General features: G+C 46.0%; 1 protein-coding gene across 5 annotated transcripts in view; it reads left to right on the top strand.

Moving 5' to 3' along the window:
• The window catches only part of LOC121584326 (sodium-dependent phosphate transporter 2-like), a 150675-nt gene that overhangs the window by 117944 nt on the left and 10397 nt on the right, over positions 1-22334 (top strand). For all 5 annotated transcript variants that reach the window (XM_045225601.1, XM_041900142.2, XM_045225599.1 and 2 more), the window contains 3 exons: positions 5008-5250; positions 18790-19435; positions 19851-20036. In XM_045225601.1, coding sequence (XP_045081536.1) covers positions 5008-5250; positions 18790-19435; positions 19851-20036 — 1075 coding nt within the window. The remainder of the gene's footprint in view (positions 1-5007; positions 5251-18789; positions 19436-19850; positions 20037-22334) is intronic.

Raw genomic sequence — 22334 nt, 5'->3', positions numbered from 1 at the left:
GCCACTTAGTCATGGGAGTACAGGAGGGAGCTGAGTACGCACCCTTGTGGGTTCCATTTTTACAGGCGAATATATTGATCAAAGTCACCTTGTCCTAGAGAGATCTACACGGTTATCAAAACATCATGCCAGGGTAAGCCTACAGGAAACACAGCCCTTATTTTAAGTGTTTCTAAAATCCCCAGTGGGAAAAATGAATGGTGGAAAAATAATTTCCTTTGACTGCTAGGTTTTATGGGTATTATGACTCATACTGTGGTATTCTATAGGGTCTAGCGTGTTGGGTAAGGTGGAGGTGATATGATCCGTAACTAGCCTCTCAAAGCACTTCATGATGACAGAAAAAGAGGGGGCTGGAGTGTCCATAAACACTGAGCCGTTGAATTGCGACTCCACTTTATCTCTGTACTGACATTTTGCCTGTTTGATTGCCTTACGGAGGGTTTGTATTCAACCATATTCCCAGTCACCTTGCCACAAATGTTGCCATCTATCCACAGTTTTTGAAAAGGTTTTAATCGTCACGGTGGGAACAACATCCCCTATAGACTTCCTGGTGAACTCAGTCACCGTGTCAGTGTATATGTCAATGTTATTCTGAGGCAACCCGGAACATCCCAGTCCGCGTGATCAAAACAATCTTCAGGTATGGATTCCGATTGGACAGACCAGCGTTGAACGGTCCTTACCACGGCTACTTCCTGTTTGAGTTTCTGCCTATAGGAAAGGAGGAGCAGAATGGAGGCGTGATCTGATTTTCCCAAGGGAGGGCGGGGAGTGCCTTGTAGCCTTCCCGGAAGGGAGAGTAGCAATGGTCAAGAGTTTTTGATGCGCAAGTAGTGTAGTAATATGTTGATTTGCTTTATTAAAGTCCCCAGCTACAATAAATGTGGCCTCAGGATATGCGGCTTCCAGTTTGCACAAAGTCCAGTGTAGTTCCTTGAGAGCCGTTGTGGTATCGGCTTGAGGGGGAATATACACTGCTGTGACGGTGACCGAAGAGAATTCTCTCGGGAGGTAATGATTGTGAGGTATCCTAGGTCGGGTGATCAAAAGGACTTGAGTTCCTGTACGTTACCACAATCACACCATGAGTAGTTAATCATGAAACACCTCCGCCTTTCTTTTTCCCAGAGAGTTCTTTATTCCTGTCTGCGCGATGTACTGAGAACCCAGCTGGCTGTATGGATGGGGAGAGAGACATGATTCTGTGAAACAGAGTATGTTACAGTCCCAGATGTCTCTCTGGAAGGAGATCCTCGCCCTGAGCTTGTCTACTTTATCGTCCAGGGACTGAATATTAGCAATGAAAATACTCTGAAGCTGTGGATGGTGTGCACGCCTCCTGAGTCGGTAAAAGTAAGTAAGTTAAGGTTAAGGTTTTGTTTGATGGTTAAGCTTAGGGTTTTGTTTCGTGGGGGGGTAGGGTTAGCACTTTATATAGTTGATTCTTGGACTTTTTTTAATGGGCCAGATATTGTGGTTTGGATGTTTTGAGAGAAAATAGTATCATAAGCAAGAGTCCAAGGTAGGGTTGAACGACTCCAGGATTTTTGGAGTCGACACCGACTCCTGTGGTTGGAGTCGAAGGAGTCGACTCTTGCTCGGTTCTCAAAACACGCTGAAACAGCTGTGCACACGTACACACTACCTCATTTATTGAGTCCTACTAGGAAGACTCATTTCGCGTTCTAGAGAGGACTGGCATGGTCATGATTCTGCCCATTTGCTTATCAACTCATGAAAGGCCTATTTTGTTTGAATACAGAGTAGAAGGTGATGTGTAGAATATTTCAGTGATATTTCTGCTGAACCTTGACAGATCCCATGACGATGCGCCGGTAAAGCTATTCTTTGCCGTATTATTACAGACCTATTCAGACGGGACTAGCATTACTAGAGACGTTGGTTATGTAATTATTTTCCAAGCATGTGCGTTATTCCAGAGGACGGTTAACACAGGATTCGTTTTTTTTCCCCAAAACTGCCCCCTGTAATTTCAGCCAATTGACTCTTATGACGGATGCCTGGGTAGTGGAGGTTTTTATTCTAGGCGTGAAGATATAACGTCACGTTTAGACGATTTCAGGCTACACATAACTCGTGCTTGGCTGCCGAATGTATTAGCTGTCCCAATAATATATACCGCACAACAACACCTATTCCCCCTCAGGAGACTGAAAAGATTTGGCATGGGTCCTCAGATCCTCAAAGAGTTATACAGCTGCACCATCGAGAGCATCCTGACCGGTTGCATCACCGCCTGGTATGGCAACTGCTCGGCCTACGACCGCAAAGCACTACAGAGGGTAGTGCGTACGGCCCAGTACATCACTGGGGCCAAGCTTCCTGCCATCCAGGACCTCTATACCAGGCGGTGTCAGAGGAAGGCCCTCAAAATTGTCAAAGAATCCAGCCACCCTAGTCATAGACTGTTCTCTCTGCTACCGCACGGCAAGCGGTACCGGAGCGCCAAGTCTAGGTCCAAAAGACTTCTCAACAGCTTCTATCCCCCAAGCCATAAGACTCCTGAACAGCTAATCATGGCTACCCGGACTATTTGCACTGCCCCCCCCCACCCCATCCTTTTACGCTGCTGCTACTCTGTTAATTATTTATGCACAGTCACTTTAACTCTACCCACATGTACATACTACTTCAACTACCTCAACTAGCCGGTGCCCCCGCACATTGACTCTGCACCGGTACCCCCCTGTATATAGCCTCCCTACTGTTATTTTATTTAACTTCTGCTCTGTCCCAATAATATATACATTGAGGAAGTGTGATCATAAGCATTATTTTAGCATTCCATGGTAGACGCCCCTCCTAATAACAATACCCCCGCCCCCCCCATCCTGATTTGAGCTGCTGGACAGTATTTGCACTTGAAATGCATTCATGGATGAGAAAGTGAACTTGCCATTTCCAAAAAGTTAAGCTCAGTGGGGAACCATGCTTTGATATATTGTCTATAGGACATCTAGGTAGTACTGGGGTCCCTCTGTTTCAGACTGTATTTTTTTCACTTTGCGCCTACTGAACACGACCGGGGTCTGAGACAGCTCTCTAGGCAAGAGGGTATCACTGAACACGACCGGGGTCTGAGACAGCTCTCTAGGCTAGAGGGTATCACTGAACACGACCGGGGTCTGAGACAGCTCTCTAGGCTAGAGGGTATCACTGAACACGACCGGGGTCTGAGACAGCTCTCTAGGCAAGAGGGTATCACTGAACACGACCGGGGTCTGAGACGGCTCTCTAGGCTAGAGGGTATCAGTGAACACGACCGGGGTCTGAGACAGCTCTCTAGGCTAGAGGGTATCACTGAACACGACCGGGGTCTGAGACAGCTCTCTAGGTTAGAGGGTATCACTGAACACGACCGGGGTCTGAGACGGCTCTCTAGGCTAGAGGGTATCAGTGAACACGACCGGGGTCTGAGACAGCTCTCTAGACTAGAGGGTATCAGTGAACACGACCGGGGTCTGAGACAGCTCTCTAGGCTAGAGGGTATCACTGAACACGACCGGGGTCTGAGACAGCTCTCTAGACTAGAGGGTATCACTGAACACGACCGGGGTCTGAGACAGCTCTCTAGGCTAGAGGGTATCACTGAACACGACCGGGGTCTGAGACGGCTCTCTAGGCTAGAGGGTATCACTGAACACGACCGGGGTCTGAGACAGCTCTCTAGGTTAGAGGGTATCACTGAACACGACCGGGGTCTGAGACGGCTCTCTAGGCTAGAGGGTATCACTGAACACGACCGGGGTCTGAGACAGCTCTCTAGACTAGAGGGTATCAGTGAACACGACCGGGGTCTGAGACAGCTCTCTAGGCTAGAGGGTATCACTGAACACGACCGGGGTCTGAGACGGCTCTCTAGGCTAGAGGGTATCACTGAACACGACCGGGGTCTGAGACAGCTCTCTAGGCAAGAGGGTATCAGTGAAGCTGGCCTAAGAGCGAGCTCTCTAGAATTCAGTTGACAGTGGTAGTGAGTTGGGCCAACTTGTAGAATTTTGAATATTGTTCTAATTATAGACATTCCGTAAGATAGCATTGTTTAAATATTCCCCATGTAATGTTAATGGGGCGCTAACATGACTGCCATAGAAGGCTGTAGTTTCATGTAAATGTATCATAATGCAGAAACCTCAATGTCTCAACTCTCAAAACACACGGCTCTGGTTTGCAGGTGTAATTCGGTCCTAATGTGAGTGTTGCTGTTCGCCTGCTGACGTCAAGTTCAAACACACACACACTGCTGCCTTCAGAGTCAAACTGTTGCTGATTGAGGGAGTGAGTGGTTGCTAAGCGCTTTCTAAATGTTAGGATTAGGTTTCTCTCTCCCAGGATCAGCTGACAGCTACATAACATTCCACTAACAGGAACATAGAGGAGATGTCCCACTGCTCTGTCCACAAGCGGAACAAAACAACATCAACACAACACACAGACAGATGCTGTGTCAAACACAACACACTTCTGCCCACAAACCGTATGTGTGTGTTTATACTGTGTGTGAAATATAACCTTTCCGCTTGTCTCGAAAAATGTACTTACTATGACTGTGATATGTGGTTGTCCCACCTAGCTATCTTCAGATGAATGCACTAACTGTGATATGTGGTTGTCCCACCTAGCTATCTTCAGATGAATGCACTAACTGTGAGTGGCTCTGGATAAGAGCGTCTGCTAAATGACTAACATGTCAAATGATATACTAGACGTATATTTCTGCGTGCTTGCGTGGGAACACGTGCGCACATATCATAACAGTGTGTAAATGTCAATCAAGCCATGAACTTTCTCAACCTTCAGTCTCTTGACCGTCCATATACTCATGATGATTAATGTTTTTAAATTGCTTGTTTTTTTTGTTGTTGCTTTAGAGCACTTTGAGAGTTGACAGAATGATGTAGCCTTGTCGCGGTTCTCAGACGAGTCGCTACTGTATGTGTGTATGTTTGTGTAACAGTATTGTCACCGTCCCCCGGTCAGGTAGAATAAAGAAGGAGCGAGCTGCCCTGTCCAGGATCTCAGACGAGTCCTTAGATCAGATTCCCGAGGAGGAAGAGGAGGAGCTTCCCGTGTTCAAGGAGCTACCGGGCGCCAAGGGGACGGACGACGCCGTGCTGCCGTTAACAGGTGGTAGCGGAGGGGAGTCACGGAGAGGAGAGGCCACCGGAGAGCTCAACAGCCTGGCAAATGGAGGCACTGTCCTGCCCAACGGACGCGTCTATGGTCAGTCCCATACGGAGACGTGATAAATGGTTGTGTACGGGTAACTGCCAGAATAAAAGAAACGCCAACATAAAGCGTCCTAATTGGGCGTTGGTCCACCACGAGCTGCCAGAACAGCTTCAATGTGCCTTGGTATAGATTCTCCAAGTGTCTGGAACTCTATTGGAGGGATGCGACACCATTCTTTTCATGAGCCATTCCATAATTTGGTGTTTTTGTTGATGGTGGTGAAAAACATTGTCTCAGGCGCAGCTCCAGAAATCTCCCATCAGTGTTCAATTGAGTTGAGATCTGGTGACTGACACACACACACACACACACACACACACACACACACAACTGGGCATTTTATTTAAAAAATATATTGCTTAATTAACTCAGGAACCACATCTGTGTGAAAGCGCCTGCTTTCAAAATATTTTGTATCCCTCATTTACTAAAGGCTTTCCTTTATTTTGGCAGTTACCTGTACATATGTTTTATATGTCCATATATGGTTATATATGTATCCACACATAATTACATATAAGTACATACAGTTGGGTTTGAAATTATTGACACCCTTGATAAAGATGAGTGAAAAATAACTGTATAAAATAAATAATTCAAATACTGAGATACACTACATGGCCAAAAGTATGTGGACACCTGCTTGTCGAACATCTCATTCCAAAATCATGGCCATTAATATGGAGTTGGTGCCCCCCCCCCCCTTTGCTGCTATAACAGCCTCCACTCTTCTAGGAAGGCTTTCCACTAGATGTTGGAACATTGCTGCGGGAACTTGATCCATTCAGCCACAAGAGCATAAGTGAGGTCTGGCACTGATGTTGGGCGATGAGGCCTGGCTCACAGTTGTTTGTTCCAATTCATCCCAAAGGTGTTAGATGGGGTTGAGGTCAGGGCTCTGTGCAGGCAAGTATGCGTTTGTACTTGCCTTTAACTGAAGCGTCAAATCGGTACAGGTCTAAAAGTTCACAAGCAACGTTATTCAATTCAAAATGTTGGCTAGATATTTCAACTCTGTATGGCAAGCGTGAATTTCTGACTGAAGACGTTTGAGGCTGCTTTGAGCCAAACGCTCGTTCTAGTTATGTTAACAGTCTAATCACATCACATTGTTTTTGGCGAGACGGCGTGGTATCGACAATCCTCACGACCAAGTGAACAATCTTGTAGTGTGTCGTTGGTGAGAGGCTCAGCGATGTTTAGGATTTTGAAAGTCGTCTAGTGTACACCCTATGGGAAAGGACATTAGCTAGCTACCCTACCGTCACAACCAAGAGGACACAGAGGAACAGTTTAGGTAAGTGTCCCTTTCTTTTTGTCTTGTAATTTCACATTTAGAAGGTGCATTGAAACAATTACGTAGCATGATTATATCATTTCTAGCACAGCCAAATAGCTAGCTAGCAAGCTATATAAATAAATGATCACTATGGTAGTTAGCTATGGCTATTCTCAAGAACTGAGAAGCATGTCTGACTGATCGAGCATTCTACTCATTGCATTGTCAATGAGCGCTGATTTCATCAAAATTTCATTACAGTGGCTTGGAAATACAAAAGACATTGCAAAAGGAGGAGCATAATTAGTAGGAAAAGCCATTTGTCATCATTTTGATGTAGCCAGCTTGACTTTAGATGCAGTATAACGTTAGCTAGCTAGCTAAGATGGAGGGGAGACCATCGGACTTTAGCTAGGTAACATTAGCATCGCTAGCTATTTTTTATTAACTTTGCTAGCCAATGACAACATTGCCATCCATTTGACGACATGATAATGATGGCAAAGTTGTTTCCTACTAAACATTTGCCCACTTTAGCGATGTAGTTATATTTCCAGGCAACTATAGTGTTATTTATACGAAACAGTCGTTGTCCTCCATCTATCACAACTTTTGGGCACTATGCGGCTTGAGAACGTTTATAACAATTGGGAGGTGCAACCCTATAAATAGCAATATTTGCTGAGCATTTCTCTATTTTGCCCAGCTCTGACTGTGGGTGTCTGTCTGTCTTGATGTTCCAGATGTGGCTGGAGGAGTTGTGGTGGCCACTGGAGGTCAACATTAATACTGGAGCACATTTAGGAGGAGCTCATCGTCATGAAGTTCATCTATAACAGCTAATACAAGTATCCTATATTAGGGTACTACCACAGTGCTAGCTAGCTAGTACATGTACATATGGATTTACAGTACTAATCGTATTTCATTAATGTACAGGGTCCACTTTGACCCAAGAGAACAATCTAGACTAAGAATTTGAATACTCATAATGAACACTAGTATTATATGGACAGAGTGGAGCGCTCTCATCCTGTCTATAACTTCAGATTGATTAGTAGATGTGGGTGAGTGGACATACTGTACAGATCTGGGCGTAGCCAGGCAACAGCATCTCTTTTTAGCTATTTGCAAGGATTTATATTGACATCCAATCACCATGAGAGATGCTTTATTCTACATTCAACACTTATTATATTGCAGGAGAGGTGAGCACCTATGAGATCCCCCTGCAGTCTGCTGACCCTCGCTGAGGCCCGGGAGGAAGTCTGCCAGCAGAAGTAGGAGTCAAGTTCATCGCCATGCAACGCTCTACTGACCTAGGTAGATTATGCTTTGAGTAGCGACTGCCTGACTGACTGCCTGACTGACTGCCTGACTGACTGCCTGACTGCCTGCCTGACTGACTGCCTGACTGACTGCCTGACTGACTGCCTGCCTGACTGACTGACTGACTGCCTGACTGACTGACTGACTGCCTGCCTGACTGCCTGCCTGACTGACTGCCTGACTGACTGACTGCCTGACTGCCTGCCTGACTGACTGACTGACTGCCTGACTGACTGACTGCCTGACTGCCTGCCTGACTGCCTGCCTGACTGCCTGCCTGACTGACTGACTGCCTGACTGACTGCCTGACTGACTGACTGACTGACTGACTGACTGACTGACTGACTGCCTGACTGACTGACTGCCTGCCTGCCTGCCTGCCTGCCTGCCTGACTGACTGCCTGACTGCCTGCCTGACTGACTGACTGCCTGCCTGACTGACTGACTGACTGCCTGACTGACTGACTGCCTGACTGACTGCCTGCCTGACTGCCTGCCTGACTGACTGCCTGACTGACTGACTGACTGCCTGACTGACTGCCTGACTGACTGCCTGCCTGACTGACTGCCTGCCTGACTGACTGACTGCCTGACTGACTGACTGACTGCCTGCCTGACTGCCTGCCTGACTGACTGCCTGACTGCCTGACTGCCTGCCTGACTGACTGACTGACTGACTGACTGACTGACTGCCTGACTGCCTGCCTGACTGCCTGCCTGCCTGCCTGACTGACTGCCTGCCTGACTGCCTGCCTGACTGACTGCCTGACTGACTGCCTGCCTGACTGCCTGCCTGCCTGCCTGACTGACTGCCTGACTGACTGACTGCCTGACTGACTGCCTGACTGACTGCCTGACTGACTGACTGCCTGACTGCCTGCCTGACTGACTGCCTGACTGACTGCCTGCCTGACTGCCTGCCTGACTGACTGCCTGACTGACTGACTGACTGACTGCCTGACTGACTGACTGCCTGACTGACTGACTGACTGCCTGACTGACTGCCTGACTGACTGACTGACTGCCTGACTGACTGCCTGCCTGACTGACTGCCTGCCTGACTGGCAGTTATGCAGGCAGAGACACACACACTCACATTTGACTTGACCTTATATTGACAGCGCTCTACTCACAGATACCCCCCCCCCTCTCCCTTTCCTTCCCATAAATCTCTCCCTGTCTACACCCTAGGTGCCACGTGGTCTCCCGTCTCCTCCACAGTGGCCTCAGCTGGACCGTACCACATTACCTCTTGGTCTAGCCAGACGAATGAAGAGCTTCACTCCGGCCCTGCTTCCCGGTGGGTCACAGTCACACTCCCATTTTGCTTCCACCCACCTCAATTATCTACTAGGGGCTTCACATTCTTCTTGAGGCGTTGATATTACTTTTTGAAATTAAATGTTATCATGGTCGGTTGACTTACAATAGTGAATGATTTATATTCCCTCATGGGACAGCACCAGTGACCTGTTGACGGATTAGAAGTTTACAGAAGTTATTTTTGGAATAAATTATTTTAGTTTAGGATTCATCTAATCCTGACCTGACAGCGTGCCTTTCAACTAATCTATTTTGTTTTCCCAACCCTCAGCAGGCTATGGGAAGGGAGTGGGTCACCTGACCAAGGCTATGGGAAGGGAGTGGGTCACCTGACCAAGGCTATGGGAAGGGAGTGGGTCACCTGACCAACAGCTCGTCTGGGTGCTCTAGTAGATTGTTAGATTAATTTGTATTTTAAGAATAATGACTAAAGGATTTCACCCCAAATACAGTATAAATGTGTGAACGGTGTTAAGAGTTATAATGTAGTGGCAACCCACTAACAGAGGGGGGCGGGACTAAACATTCCAGGGTGAAGGGGACTGAGAAAACGGGTTAAAAAAAAGCCTCCTAAAGGTGGGCGGACCAAAGTGCCTTTGTGTGTCAAGGGGTATAAAGGCTGCATGTATGGGTTTTGGGCGCCAGAGCTCTCCATTAATAAAAATACAGATCATTCTTGCTGGTTGTGGACCTTGAATCATTGATGATTAAAACCAGAGCCTTACAACCCCTGGTAATGATTCAAGCTTAGGTTGAATTAGAGATAGAAATTCTCGCGACACAGATCTCCCCCCTGTCTTTTGGATCCTGCTGAAACCGTCCCCTGTCAGCCAGGTGAGGATGCTCTCTCATGGAAAGGAAAGGGCTGGCACCAAAATGGCTGAAAGTTGCCTCATGGAAAGGAAAGGGCTGTTGTGGCACCAAAATGGCTGAAAGTTGCCTCAAGGAAAGGGCTGTTGTGGCACCAAAATGGCTGAAAGTTGCCTCAAGGAAAGGGCTGTTGTGGCACCAAAATGGCTGAAAGTTGCCTCATGGAAAGGAAAGGGCTGTTGTGGCACCAAAATGGCTGAAAGTTGCCTCAAGGAAAGGGCTGTTGTGGCACCAAAATGGCTGAAAGTTGCCTCATGGAAAGGAAAGGGCTGTTGTGGCACCAAAATGGCTGAAAGTTGCCTCATGGAAAGGAAAGGGATGTTGTGGCACCAAAATGGATGAAAGTTGCCTGAAAGTTTAATTTACCCCAGAAAATATTAGCGCATTAAAATGACAACTATGGACAAGACTATTTTAAGGCAAGCCAAGTTTTCCTGTCATCCAGAATCTGCAAGACATTCAAGTGCTAAGTTAGGATCCTCCTCATCCCCACTATGCTATTATACAGTTTAGCTCAGTTCTGGCACTCTCCCTACATACAGTGGGGAGAACAAGTATTTGATACACTGCCGATTTTGCAGGTTTTCCTACTTACAAAGCATGTAGAGGTCTGTAATTTTTATCATAGGTACACTTCAACTGTGAGAGACGGAATCTAAAACAAAAATCCAGAAAATCACATTGTATGATTTTTAAGTAAATCATTTGCATTTTATTGCATGACATAAGTATTTGATACATCAGAAAAGCAGAACTTAATATTTGGTACAGAAACCTTTGTTTGCAATTACAGAGATCATACGTTTCCTGTAGGTCTTGACCAGGTTTGCACACACTGCAGCAGGGATTTTGGCCCACTCCTCCATACAGACCTTCTCCAGATCCTTCAGGTTTCAGGGCTGTCGCTGGCCAATACGGACTTTCAGCTCCCTCCAAAGATTTTCTATTGGGTTCAGGTCTGGAGACTGGCTAGGCCACTCCAGGACCTTGAGATGCTTCTTACGGAGCCACTCCTTAGTTGCCCTGGCTGTGTGTTTCGGGTCGTTGTCATGCTGGAAGACCCAGCCACGACCCATCTTCAATGCTCTTACTGAGAGAAGGAGGTTGTTGGCCAAGATCTCGCGATACATGGCCCCATCCATCCTCCCCTCAATACGGGGCAGTCGTCCTGTCCCCTTTGCAGAAAAGCAACCCCAAAGAATGATGTTTCCACCTCCATGCTTCAAGGTTGGGATGGTGTTCTTGGGGTTGTACTCATCCTTCTTCTTCCTCCAAACACGACGAGTGGAGTTTAGACCAAAAAGCTATATTTTTGTCTCATCAGACCACATGACCTTCTCCCATTCCTCCTCTGGATCATCCAGATGGTCATTGGCAAACTTCAGACGGGCCTGGACATGCGCTGGCTTGAGCAGGGGGACCTTGCGTGCGCTGCAGGATTTTAATCCATGACGGCGTAGTGTGTTACTAATGGTTTTCTTTGAGACTGTGGTCCCAGCTCTCTTCAGGTCATTGACCAGGTCCTGCCGTGTAGTTCTGGGCTGATCCCTCACCTTCCTCATGATCATTGATGCCCCACAAGGTGAGATCTTGCATGGAGCCCCAGACCGAGGGTTATTGACCGTCATCTTGAACTTCATCCATTTTCTAATAATTGCGCCAACAGTTGTTGCCTTCTCACCAAGCTGCTTGCCTATTGTCCTGTAGCCCATCCCAGCCTTCTGCAGGTCTACAATTTGATCCCTGATGTAGCAGTTAATACAGGTAATGAGTGGAGAACAGGAGGGCTTCTTAAAGAAAAACTAACAGGTCTGTGAGAGCAGGAATTCTTACTGGTTGGTAGGTGATCAAATACTTATGTCATGCAATAAATTGCAAATTAATTACTTTAAAATCATACAATGTGATTTTCTGGATTTTTGTTTTAGATTCTGTCTCTCACAGTTGAAGTGTACCTATGATAAAAATTACAGACCTCTACATGCTTTGTAAGTAGGAAAACCTGCAAAATCGGCAGTGTATCAAATACTTGTTCTCCCTACATATGTAATTTTCCCCTACTTTATCATGATGCACTTTTTTATATGATGTGTATCCTAATTGATGTGCTTGTATCTCCCTGCTAGGAACCACAAACCTTCCTTCCTGCCACAACCGTCCTACAGGACTCGAAACTCCAACTACTGCGCCTCCACTCCAACCAACAGTGTTTAATTGTCTGAACAGTTTAACCACCGTCCTCCTATGATTGGAGCATCCTACTTAACTACTGTTTCTCTCTCCTTTGCAGTTCACACCCCTCCGCCTCTTTGTAACCTTTGTCCACCTGTATTTGGGGTTGAGCACCTCTGTTAGGGCAGTGCAGGGAGCAAGAGGCTGTCCGTGCCGTTGGTCCAAACTGCAGATGCCTGAGCTGTGGAGCTCTGGTTGGAGCTAGCTCCTAGTGGCGTCCGTCCTAACATAGTTTGCCTTGCATTCAGGATTGTCGGAGTTTGCCCCGGGTGAAATGTGATTGCATTCATTTTGGAACCGCCTCCCGGGCGTGAGCCAGGTGCCCCATTCAAAGCCCATGGCAATGTCGGCTCAAAACAAAAGTGATGTAGCCTAGGCGAAATTAAGCACGTGGAGGAATGAGTAGGATTCTGTGTTTTTACATGCAAAAGTGATTGCTTTTGATAAACACTTTCTGCCTTCCCAATGAAAACTAGTTTGAAAATGTTAACATACATTTTATTGAATGATGCACCATGCTCCTTGTTGACAACATGGCCGAGCGGCACAGATTACTGTTCGATTTGAGAAGGGCGCTCCTCCCTCACCAATTTTGCCCGTTCACATCACAGGCCATAGACCGGTGCACCGCGGCAACAAGTGGATGTCCCAACTCCTCCCTTTCCGCTGATGTTCTTTACGTACAGACGTGTAATCCGGAACGTTGGTACAACCCGTTGGACTAGAGAGAGATTACCATATCCGGAACGTTGGTACAACCCGTTGGACTAGAGAGAGATTACCATATCCGGAACGTTGGTACAACCCGTTGGACTAGAGAGAGATTACCATATCCGGAACGTTGGTACAACCCGTTGGTCTAGAGAGAGATTACCATATCCGGAACGTTGGTACAACCCGTTGGACTAGAGAGAGATTACCATATCCGGAACGTTGGTACAACCCGTTGGTCTAGAGAGAGATTACCATATCCGGAACGTTGGTACAACCCGTTGGTCTAGAGAGAGATTACCATCCGGTTATTATTGATTAATGACTGTTAGTACTGGCTAACAAACAAAGTGCCTGTGGTTTTAATCTTGTAATTTAGAGAAACTTGTAATAAAATTATATTTTTTTGATAATGTGTCGTCTGGTCCATTGTAATGCTCAGAACTCATGATCCGAACTCAAAAGGTGGCCTGTCACGAACCGGTCTTCCTATGGTTGAAGTGTTCCCCCCCTCAGTAAACAGGAACTGCCGTAGTCTGGCAGTTGTGCCATTTCAGGTAGCCCTATAGGCGGCAGATGTAAGTCATATGGCCAATAATATATTCTGTAAATATCACTACAATACAGAAATGTACTTGCTCTTCAGTGAAGTTCTGTCAATCTTATGTTGGAAACCATATTCACGGAAACCTAGTTGCGCACACAAATAAAATTGTAACACCAGTACCTTTTTAGGACAAGAATAACTGTGTAACCTTTAGGACAATTTAATGCTATACTGAGCACTTGTTGGCTGCTTTTCCTTCACTCTGCCTTCCGACTCATCCCAAACCATCTCAATTTGGTTGAGGTCGGGGGATTGTGGAGGCCAGGTCATCTGATGCAGCACTCCATCACTCTCCTTCTTGGTCAAATAGCCCTTACACAGCCTGGAGGTGTGTTGGGTCATTGTCCTGTTGAAAAACAGATTATAGTCCCACTAAGCCCAAACCAGATGGGATGCCGTATCACTGCAGAATGCTGTGGTAGCCATGCTGGTTAAGTGTGCCTTGAATTCTAAATAAATCACAGTGTCACCAGAAAAGCAACCCCACACCATCACACCACCTCCTTCATGCTTTACCGTGGGAAATATTCACCCCCCCCCCAAAGTCAATACTTTGTAGAGCCACAATTACAGCTGCAAGTCTCTTGGGGTATGTCTCTATAAGCTTGGCACATCTAGCCACTGGGATTTTTGACCGTTCTTCAAGGCAAAACTGCTCCAGCTCCTTCAAGTTGGATGGGTTCCACTGGTGTACAGCAATCTTTAAGTCATACCACAGATTCTCAATTGGATTGAGGTCTGGGCTTTGACTAGGCCATTCCAAGACATTTAAATGTTTCCCCTTAAACCACTCAAGTGTTGCTTTAGCAGTATGCTTAGGGTCATTGTCCTGCTGGAAGGTAAACCTCCGTCCCAGTCTCAAATCTCTGGAACTGAAACAGGTTTCCCTCAAGAATTACAGAGAGATCCTTGATGAAAACCTGCTCCAGAGCATTCAGGACCTCAGACTGGGGCGAAGGTTCACCTCCCAACAGGACAACAACCCTAAGCACACAGCCAAGACAATGCAGGAGTGGCTTCGGGACAAGTCTCTGAATGTCCATGAGTGGCCCGAACTTGAACCCGATCTAACATCTCTGGGAGAGACCTGAAAATAGCTGTGCAGCAACGCTCCCCATCCAACCTGACAGAGCTTGAGAGGATCTACAGAGAAGAATGGGAGAAACTCCCCAAATACAGTGTGTGCCAAGCTTGTAGTGTCATACCCAAGAAGACTTGAGGCTGTAATACACTGTCAAAGGTGCTTCAACAAAGTACTGAGTAAAGGGTCTGAATACTTATGTAAATGTGATATTTCAGTGTTTTACTTTTAATAAATTGGCAACAATTTCTAAAAACCAGTTTTTGCTTTGTTATTATGGGTTATTGTGTGTAGATTGAGGGGAAAAAAAACAATTAATCAATTCTAGAATAAGGCTGTATCCTACCAAAATATGGAGAAAGTCAAGGGGTCTGAATACTTTCCGAAGGCACTGTACGTTACTCTCAAGTTATTGGCTCTTTCCAGAACCGCTACCTTGTCCTTGAACCTCAGGAACTTGACCACTATCGGCCTGGGCCTATGACCTGGGCCAGTGGTGAGTTTTCCAGTCCTGTTGGCGCGCTCCACCTCAAACTTCCTGTGCTCCATCTTCAGTTTCTACAAGATTAGTTCCCTCACTTTGTCCTCAGACTCCGTCCAGGTCTCGTGGAGATTCTGCAATTCCGTCCACAACCATGTTGTTCCGCCTTGAGATAACAATGACGGAGAAATCAGATTATCAGAAATAGGATTCACGTACAGAACTGATTTCCTCACTCAATGACTTACAGATTGTCATATTGCCGTTTTCCTGTTTAATCTCATCGAGCTGACCCTGGGAGAACTGCAAACTGTTCTTCAGGTCCTGAAACACTCTGGTCAGGTTTTCCACTCTTTTATTAGTTGACTCCTCCAGTATTTGGACAAAACACTTCAAGCTATTTTGTTGTTGTTGTAACAACTGCTTGTAGAACTCTTTTTGTTCTTTTAAAAGATCCTTCACCTGTGATAGAGAGACACCACTGTCCTCAATGGTACTCCTGTTAGCTTTGGTCTCTGTCATGGTAACAATGTAGATTTACTCCTCACAGTTCCAGATAGGGCAGGTCGCAGGGAAGTTTGACGACAACAAACAGCAGGGGGTCTAGACAGCCAGAAACCCGTGATAATCCGCGGTCCCAGCCACAATGGCTAACCGTATCGCTTGCTGCGTTCACACCCTCAAGAAAACCTCAGCTAGCTTTGATAGGCAGCTAGCTAGGACCTAGGCTAGCTGCCACGCCAAGCAACTCCTCGGACCCTTGGTCGGCAGGATCCCTGGACAGATAGTAGCGGTCCCCCTTGGTCGGCAGGATCCCTGGACAGATAGTAGCGGTCCCCCTTGGTCGGCAGGATCCCTGGACAGATAGTAGCGGTCCCAGTAACTGATGCTAACCGCGTCACGGGATACAAACTCAAACGGTAGCTAGCTACTTTTCCAATGGACTTTCAAAACAAACCGAGCTCTCCCTCGTTCCGCATGTGACAGGAAGCAACGACAGGAAGTGACTATGAAGTAGATGGGTGACCACCTGGCAGCCAGGGTTTACACAGGAGATTAATGAGAGGGGAAGCGGTATCTGTGTGAGTGCTGTCAATATAAGGTCAAGACAAATGTGAGTGTGTCTCTGACTGCCAGTCAGTCAGTCAGTCTGTTGCTAAATAAAGCATAATCTACCTAGGTCAGTAGAGCGTTGCATGGCGATGAACTTTGCTCCTTCTTCTGCTGGCAGACTTCCTCCCGGGCCTCAGCGAGGGTCAGCAGACTGCGCTGAGGAGAGAAGGACAGCAGGGGGATCTCCTGCAAGAGAAGTGTTGAATGTAGAATAAAGCATCAATCAAATAAATATTTGCCAATAGTTGAGAGAGTCCAGATCTGTATGTCTACTGAATCTACTAATCATAGACCAGGGGGTCAATCTGAAGTTATAGACTGGATGAGTGAGAGAGAGAATTCGTCAAACTGTCAAACACATGAACTGTGTCAAATTGTCAAACGCATGAACCGTGTCAAACACCTGAACCGTGTCAAACACCTGAACAGTGTCAAACACATTTTTCCAAATCAAATGAGCTCGAATAATGACAGCAATAAATTGCTAAAATAGAGACGTGTTCTAATTGAGCGAGGCAGACAAAACAACGGAGAAAACAATGCATTCTCATGCCTGCACGCTAGCCTTACGGATAGGTGTTGTTTTACAGGGTCAGCCATAGTAGTATGATAGGTGTTGTTTTACAGGGTCAGCCATAGCAGTATGATAGGTGTTGTTTTACAGGGTCAGCCATAGTAGTATGATAGGTGTTGTTTTACAGGGTCAGCCATAGTAGTATGATAGGTGTTGTTTTACAGGGTCAGCCATAGTAGTATGATAGGTGTTGTTTTACAGGGTCAGCCATAGTAGTATGATAGGTGTTGTTTTACAGGGTCAGCCATAGTAGTATGATAGGTGTTGTTTTACAGGGTCAGCCATAGTAGTATGATAGGTGTTGTTTTACAGGGTCAGCCATAGTAGTATGATAGGTGTTGTTTTACAGGGTGTTGTTTTACAGGGTGTTGTTTTACAGGGTCAGCCATAGTAGTATGATAGGTGTTGTTTTACAGGGTCAGCCATAGTAGTATGATAGGTGTTGTTTTACAGGGTCAGCCATAGTAGTATGATAGGTGTTGTTTTACAGGGTCAGCCATAGTAGTATGATAGGTGTTGTTTTACAGGGTCAGCCATAGTAGTATGATAGGTGTTGTTTTACAGGGTCAGCCATAGTAGTATGATAGGTGTTGTTTTACAGGGTCAGCCATAGTAGTATGATAGGTGTTGTTGGCTGAGCCGTTGTTGCTCCTAGAGATTTCCACTTCACAATAACAGCACTTACAGTTGACCGGGGCAGATCTAGCAGGGCATAAATTTGACGAACTGACTTGTTGGAAAGGTGGCATCCTATGATGGTGCCACGTTGAAAGTCACTGAGCTCTTCAGTAAGGCCATTCTACTGCCAATGTTTGTCTGTGGAGATTGCATGGCTGTGTGGTCGATTTTATACACCTGTCAGCAACGGGTGTGGCTGAAAATAGCCTAATCCACTAATTTGAAGGGGTGTCCACATACTTTTGGCCATGTAGTGTATATGTCACATTTAATATATGGGTTTTAAATATATTATCATATATAAAAAATATATGTCACGTTCTTTGATACATGTGGCCATAAATGACTTTTCTGTATGGGGTTAGCCCGCTGAGCTAAAGCCTAGGAAGTCTTAAGGTCGCATAAACGGCTGCTCATCATGCGAGTAGTTAACTGTTGAACCACCTTTGCCAAACCTATATTTTATAGTATAGTATTTGTATAGATTCATGTATAGTATTTAGTATATTATAGTATTTCTTATAGTTTTGCTATGGTATGGTAGAGTATCTCTTATGTCCTTAGTTCTGTATAGCGCTCCTCCCTCCCCTCCCCAGGGTGGACCCACTCCGTACATATACACTGAGTGTACCAAACATTAGGATCACCTTCCTAATATTGAGTTGCACCCCCCCCCCTTTGGCCCTCAGAACAGCCTCAATTTGTCGGGACATGGACTCTACAAGGTGTCAAGTGATCCACAGGGATTCTGGTCCGTGTTGACTCCGATGCTTCCCACAGTCGTGTCAAGTTGGCTGGATGTCCTTTGGGTGGTGGACCATTAATGATACACACGGGAAACGGTTGAGCGTGAAAAACCCAGCAGTGTTGCAGTTCTTGACACAAACCGGTGCGCCTGGCACCTACTACCATACCCCGTTCAAAGGCACTTACATTTTTTGTCTTGCCCATTCACCCTCTGAATTGCACACATACACAATCCATGTCTCAATTGTCTCGAGGCTCAAAAATCCTTCTTTAACCCGTCTCCTCCCCTTATTCTACACTGATTGAAGTGGATTTAACAGGTGACATCAATAAGGGATCATAGCTTTCACCTGGATTCATCTGGTCAGTTTTTCATGGAAAGAGCAGGTGTGCTTAATGTTTTGTACACTCAGTGTATATGATATTGTAGTATAGTATTTCTATGTAATATATAGTATATTATAAGTAAGTGTTGTATAGCTCACCCCCCTCCTCTCCTCCTCAGGGCGGACCCACTCCATGACCAACGGCACCCTGTCCATGTCCAAGTCCCCACCGTCCAATGGAAGCTTCACATTCGGTGGGGAACACATGCGCAGCGACGGCCAGGTGTACCACACGGTCCACAAGGACTCCGGTCTCTACAAAGACCTGCTCCACAAGATCCACCTGGGACGGCTGGAGGACGACCGCTCCGCCCCCACGCCAGACAACAACTACCGTCTGCTGCGGCGCAACAACAGCTACACCTGCTACACGGCTGCCATCTGTGGCGTGCCGGTCCAGCCGCCGCTCCGCTCCGAGTCCCGGGAGGCCCGGGAGGACAGCGAGAAGCTGGTGGGGGAGGGGGAGAGGTCGGGGAGCGTGTCCTACGCCAAGAAGAGGGTCCGTTACGATAGCTACTCGTCGTACTGTAACGCCGTGGCGGAGGCCGAGATCGAGGCGGAGGAGGGCGGCGTGGAGATGAAGCTGGCGTCTGACCTGGGGGGGGGCGAGGAGGCAGCGGCGCCAGGGGCTCCCGTCCCGCTGGATGACTCGGCAGAAGAGGACGAGGGGGAGAAGGACAAGCCGACCGTCTACCTGCTTTTCCACTTCCTGCAGATCCTCACCGCGTGCTTCGGATCCTTCGCTCACGGAGGCAACGACGTCAGGTGGGTGCCGCTCCTCGGCTGACTAGGGTTGCTAAATTCCTGAAACTTTACCCGAAGTTCCCAGGTATTCCAGAAATATGTTTCTTTTCTGAGTTTACAGAATTTTGCAACACCTACAGCTGACTACCAGTCAACGCAACACAATTACCATTCAATGTGTTCACACAACTACAACCTTTGCTAACGTTCACCTCATATGCCATATAACCCATAAAACTAGTGTCAAACAGAAAGGAAACTGCCTGACACTGACTTCCCTCTCAAACAGAAAGGAAACTGCCTGACACTGAATTCCCTCTCCCGCTGCACTAACTACCATTCATCATAACACAACTACCATATCATGTTATCCACAAAACGATGTTATAATGAGTTATTCATAAATCTGTCATTCAACAACGTCTCCCCCCTGCAGTAATGCCATCGGCCCGTTGGTGGCGCTGTGGATGATCTATGACCAAGGCGGGGTGATGCAGGACGCTGCCACCCCCATCTGGCTGCTGTTCTACGGGGGCGTGGGCATCTGCTGCGGCCTCTGGGTGTGGGGGCGCCGGGTGATCCAGACCATGGGCAAGGACCTCACCCCCATTACCCCCTCCAGGTGAGAGGAGGGAGGGAGGGAGGGGGTGGGTGGCTGCATGTGGCTGGTTGGGTGGGAGGGAGGGAGGGTCACATGCATTTGGATACACGTACACCGCATTAAAATACAGTTCAACATAACACAACTACTAATTACATCACAGATAATTCACAGATAATCACAGATGCAGTGTCTTGCAAAAGTATTCATCCCCCTTGGCGTTTTTCCTATTTTGTTGCATTACAACCTGTACTTTAAATGGATTTTTATTTGGATTTCATTTAATGGACATACACAAAATAGTCCAAATTGGTGAAGTGAAATGAAAAAAATAACTTGTTTCAAAAAATTCTAAAAAAATAAATAACGGAAAAGTGGTGAGTGCATATGTATTCACCCCCTTTGCTATGAAGCCCCTAAATAAGATTTGGTGCAACCAATTACCTTCAGAAGTCACATAATTAGTTAAATAAAGTCCACCTGTGTGGAATCTAAGTGTCACATGATCTGTCACATGATCTCAGTATATATACACCTGTTCTGAAAGGCCCCAGAGTCTGCAACACCACTAAGCAAGGGGCACCACCAAGCAAGTGGCACCATGAAGACCAAGGAGCTCTCCAAACAGGTCAGGGACAAAGTTGTGGAGAAGTACAGTTCAGGGTTGGGTTATAAAAACATATCAGAAACTTTGAACATCCCACGGAGCACCATTAAATCCATTATTAAAAAATTGAAAGAATATGGCACCACAACAAACCTGCCAAGAGAGGTCTGCCCACCAAAACTCACAGACCAGGCAAGGAAGTCATTAATCAGAGAGGCAACAAACACACCAAAGATAACCCTGAAGGAGCTGCAAAGCTCCACAGCGGAGATTGGAGTATCTGTCCATAGGACCACTTTAAGCCGTACACTCCACAGAGCTGGGCTTTACGGAAGAGTGGCCAGAAAAAAAGCCATTGCTTAAAGAAAAAAAAATAAGCAAACACGTTTGGTGTTCGCCAAAAGGCATGTGGGAGACTCCCCAAACATATGGAAGAAGGTACTCTGGTCAGATGAGACTAAAATTGAACTTTTTGGCCATCAAGGAAAATGCTATGTCTGGCGCAAACCCAACACCTCTCATCACCCCGAGAACACCATCCTCACAGTGAAGCATGGTGGTGGCAGCATCATGCTGTGGTGATGTTTTTCATCGGCAGGGACTGGGAAACTGGTCAGAATTGAAGGAATGATGGATGGCGCTACATACAGGAAAATTCTTGAGGGAAACCTGAGATTTGAGACTGGGATGGAGGTTTACCTTCCAGCAGGAATAGTTATGCACGCTCAAGTTTTCTGTTTTTTTGTCTTATTTCTTGTTTGTTTCACAAGAAAAAATATTTTGCGTCTTCAAAGTGGTAGGCATGTTGTGTAAATCAAATGATACAAACCCCCAAAAAATCAATTTTAATTCCAGGTTATAATGCAGCAAAATAGGAAAAATGCCAAGGGGGGTGAATACTTTCACAAGCCACTGTAAGTAAACAAATACACACACTTGCATCATGTCCACAGATTCATAAACTCACTCATACACAGATTCATATACTCACTCATACACAGATTCATAAACTCACTCATACACAAATTCATAAACTCACTCATACACAGATTCATAAACTCACTCATACACAGATTAATATACTCACTCATCCACAGATTCATATACTCACTCATCCACAGATTCATATACTCACTCATCCACAGATTTATAAACTCACTCATACATAGATTCATAAACTCACTCATACACAGATTCATATACTCACTCATACACAGATTCATAAACTCACTCATACACAGATTCATATACTCACTCATACACAGATTCATAAACTCACTCATACACAGATTCATATACTCACTCATACACAGATTCATAAACTCACTCATACACAGATTCATAAACTCACTCATCCACAGATTCATAAACTCACTCATCCACAGATTCATATACTCACTCATCCACAGATTCATATACTCACTCATCCACAGATTCAAATACTCACTCATCCACAGATTCATATACTCACTCATACACAGATTCATATGCTCATTAATATATTTTTCACTGAACAAAAATATAAATGTATCATGCAACATTTTCAAAGATTTTACTGAGTTACTGTTCATGTAAGGAAATCAGTCAATTGAAATAAATTAATTAGGCCCTAATCTATGGATTTCACATGACTGGAATACAGATGTGCATCTGTTGGTCACAGATACAGTACCTTAAAAAAAAAAGTAGGGGCGTGGATCAGAAAACCAGTC

Source organism: Coregonus clupeaformis, chromosome 16 (assembly GCF_020615455.1).
Source record: "Coregonus clupeaformis isolate EN_2021a chromosome 16, ASM2061545v1, whole genome shotgun sequence".
In the NCBI taxonomy this organism is placed as follows: Eukaryota; Metazoa; Chordata; class Actinopteri; order Salmoniformes; family Salmonidae; genus Coregonus; species Coregonus clupeaformis.
This window is presented reverse-complemented; position numbering and strand designations above follow the sequence as displayed.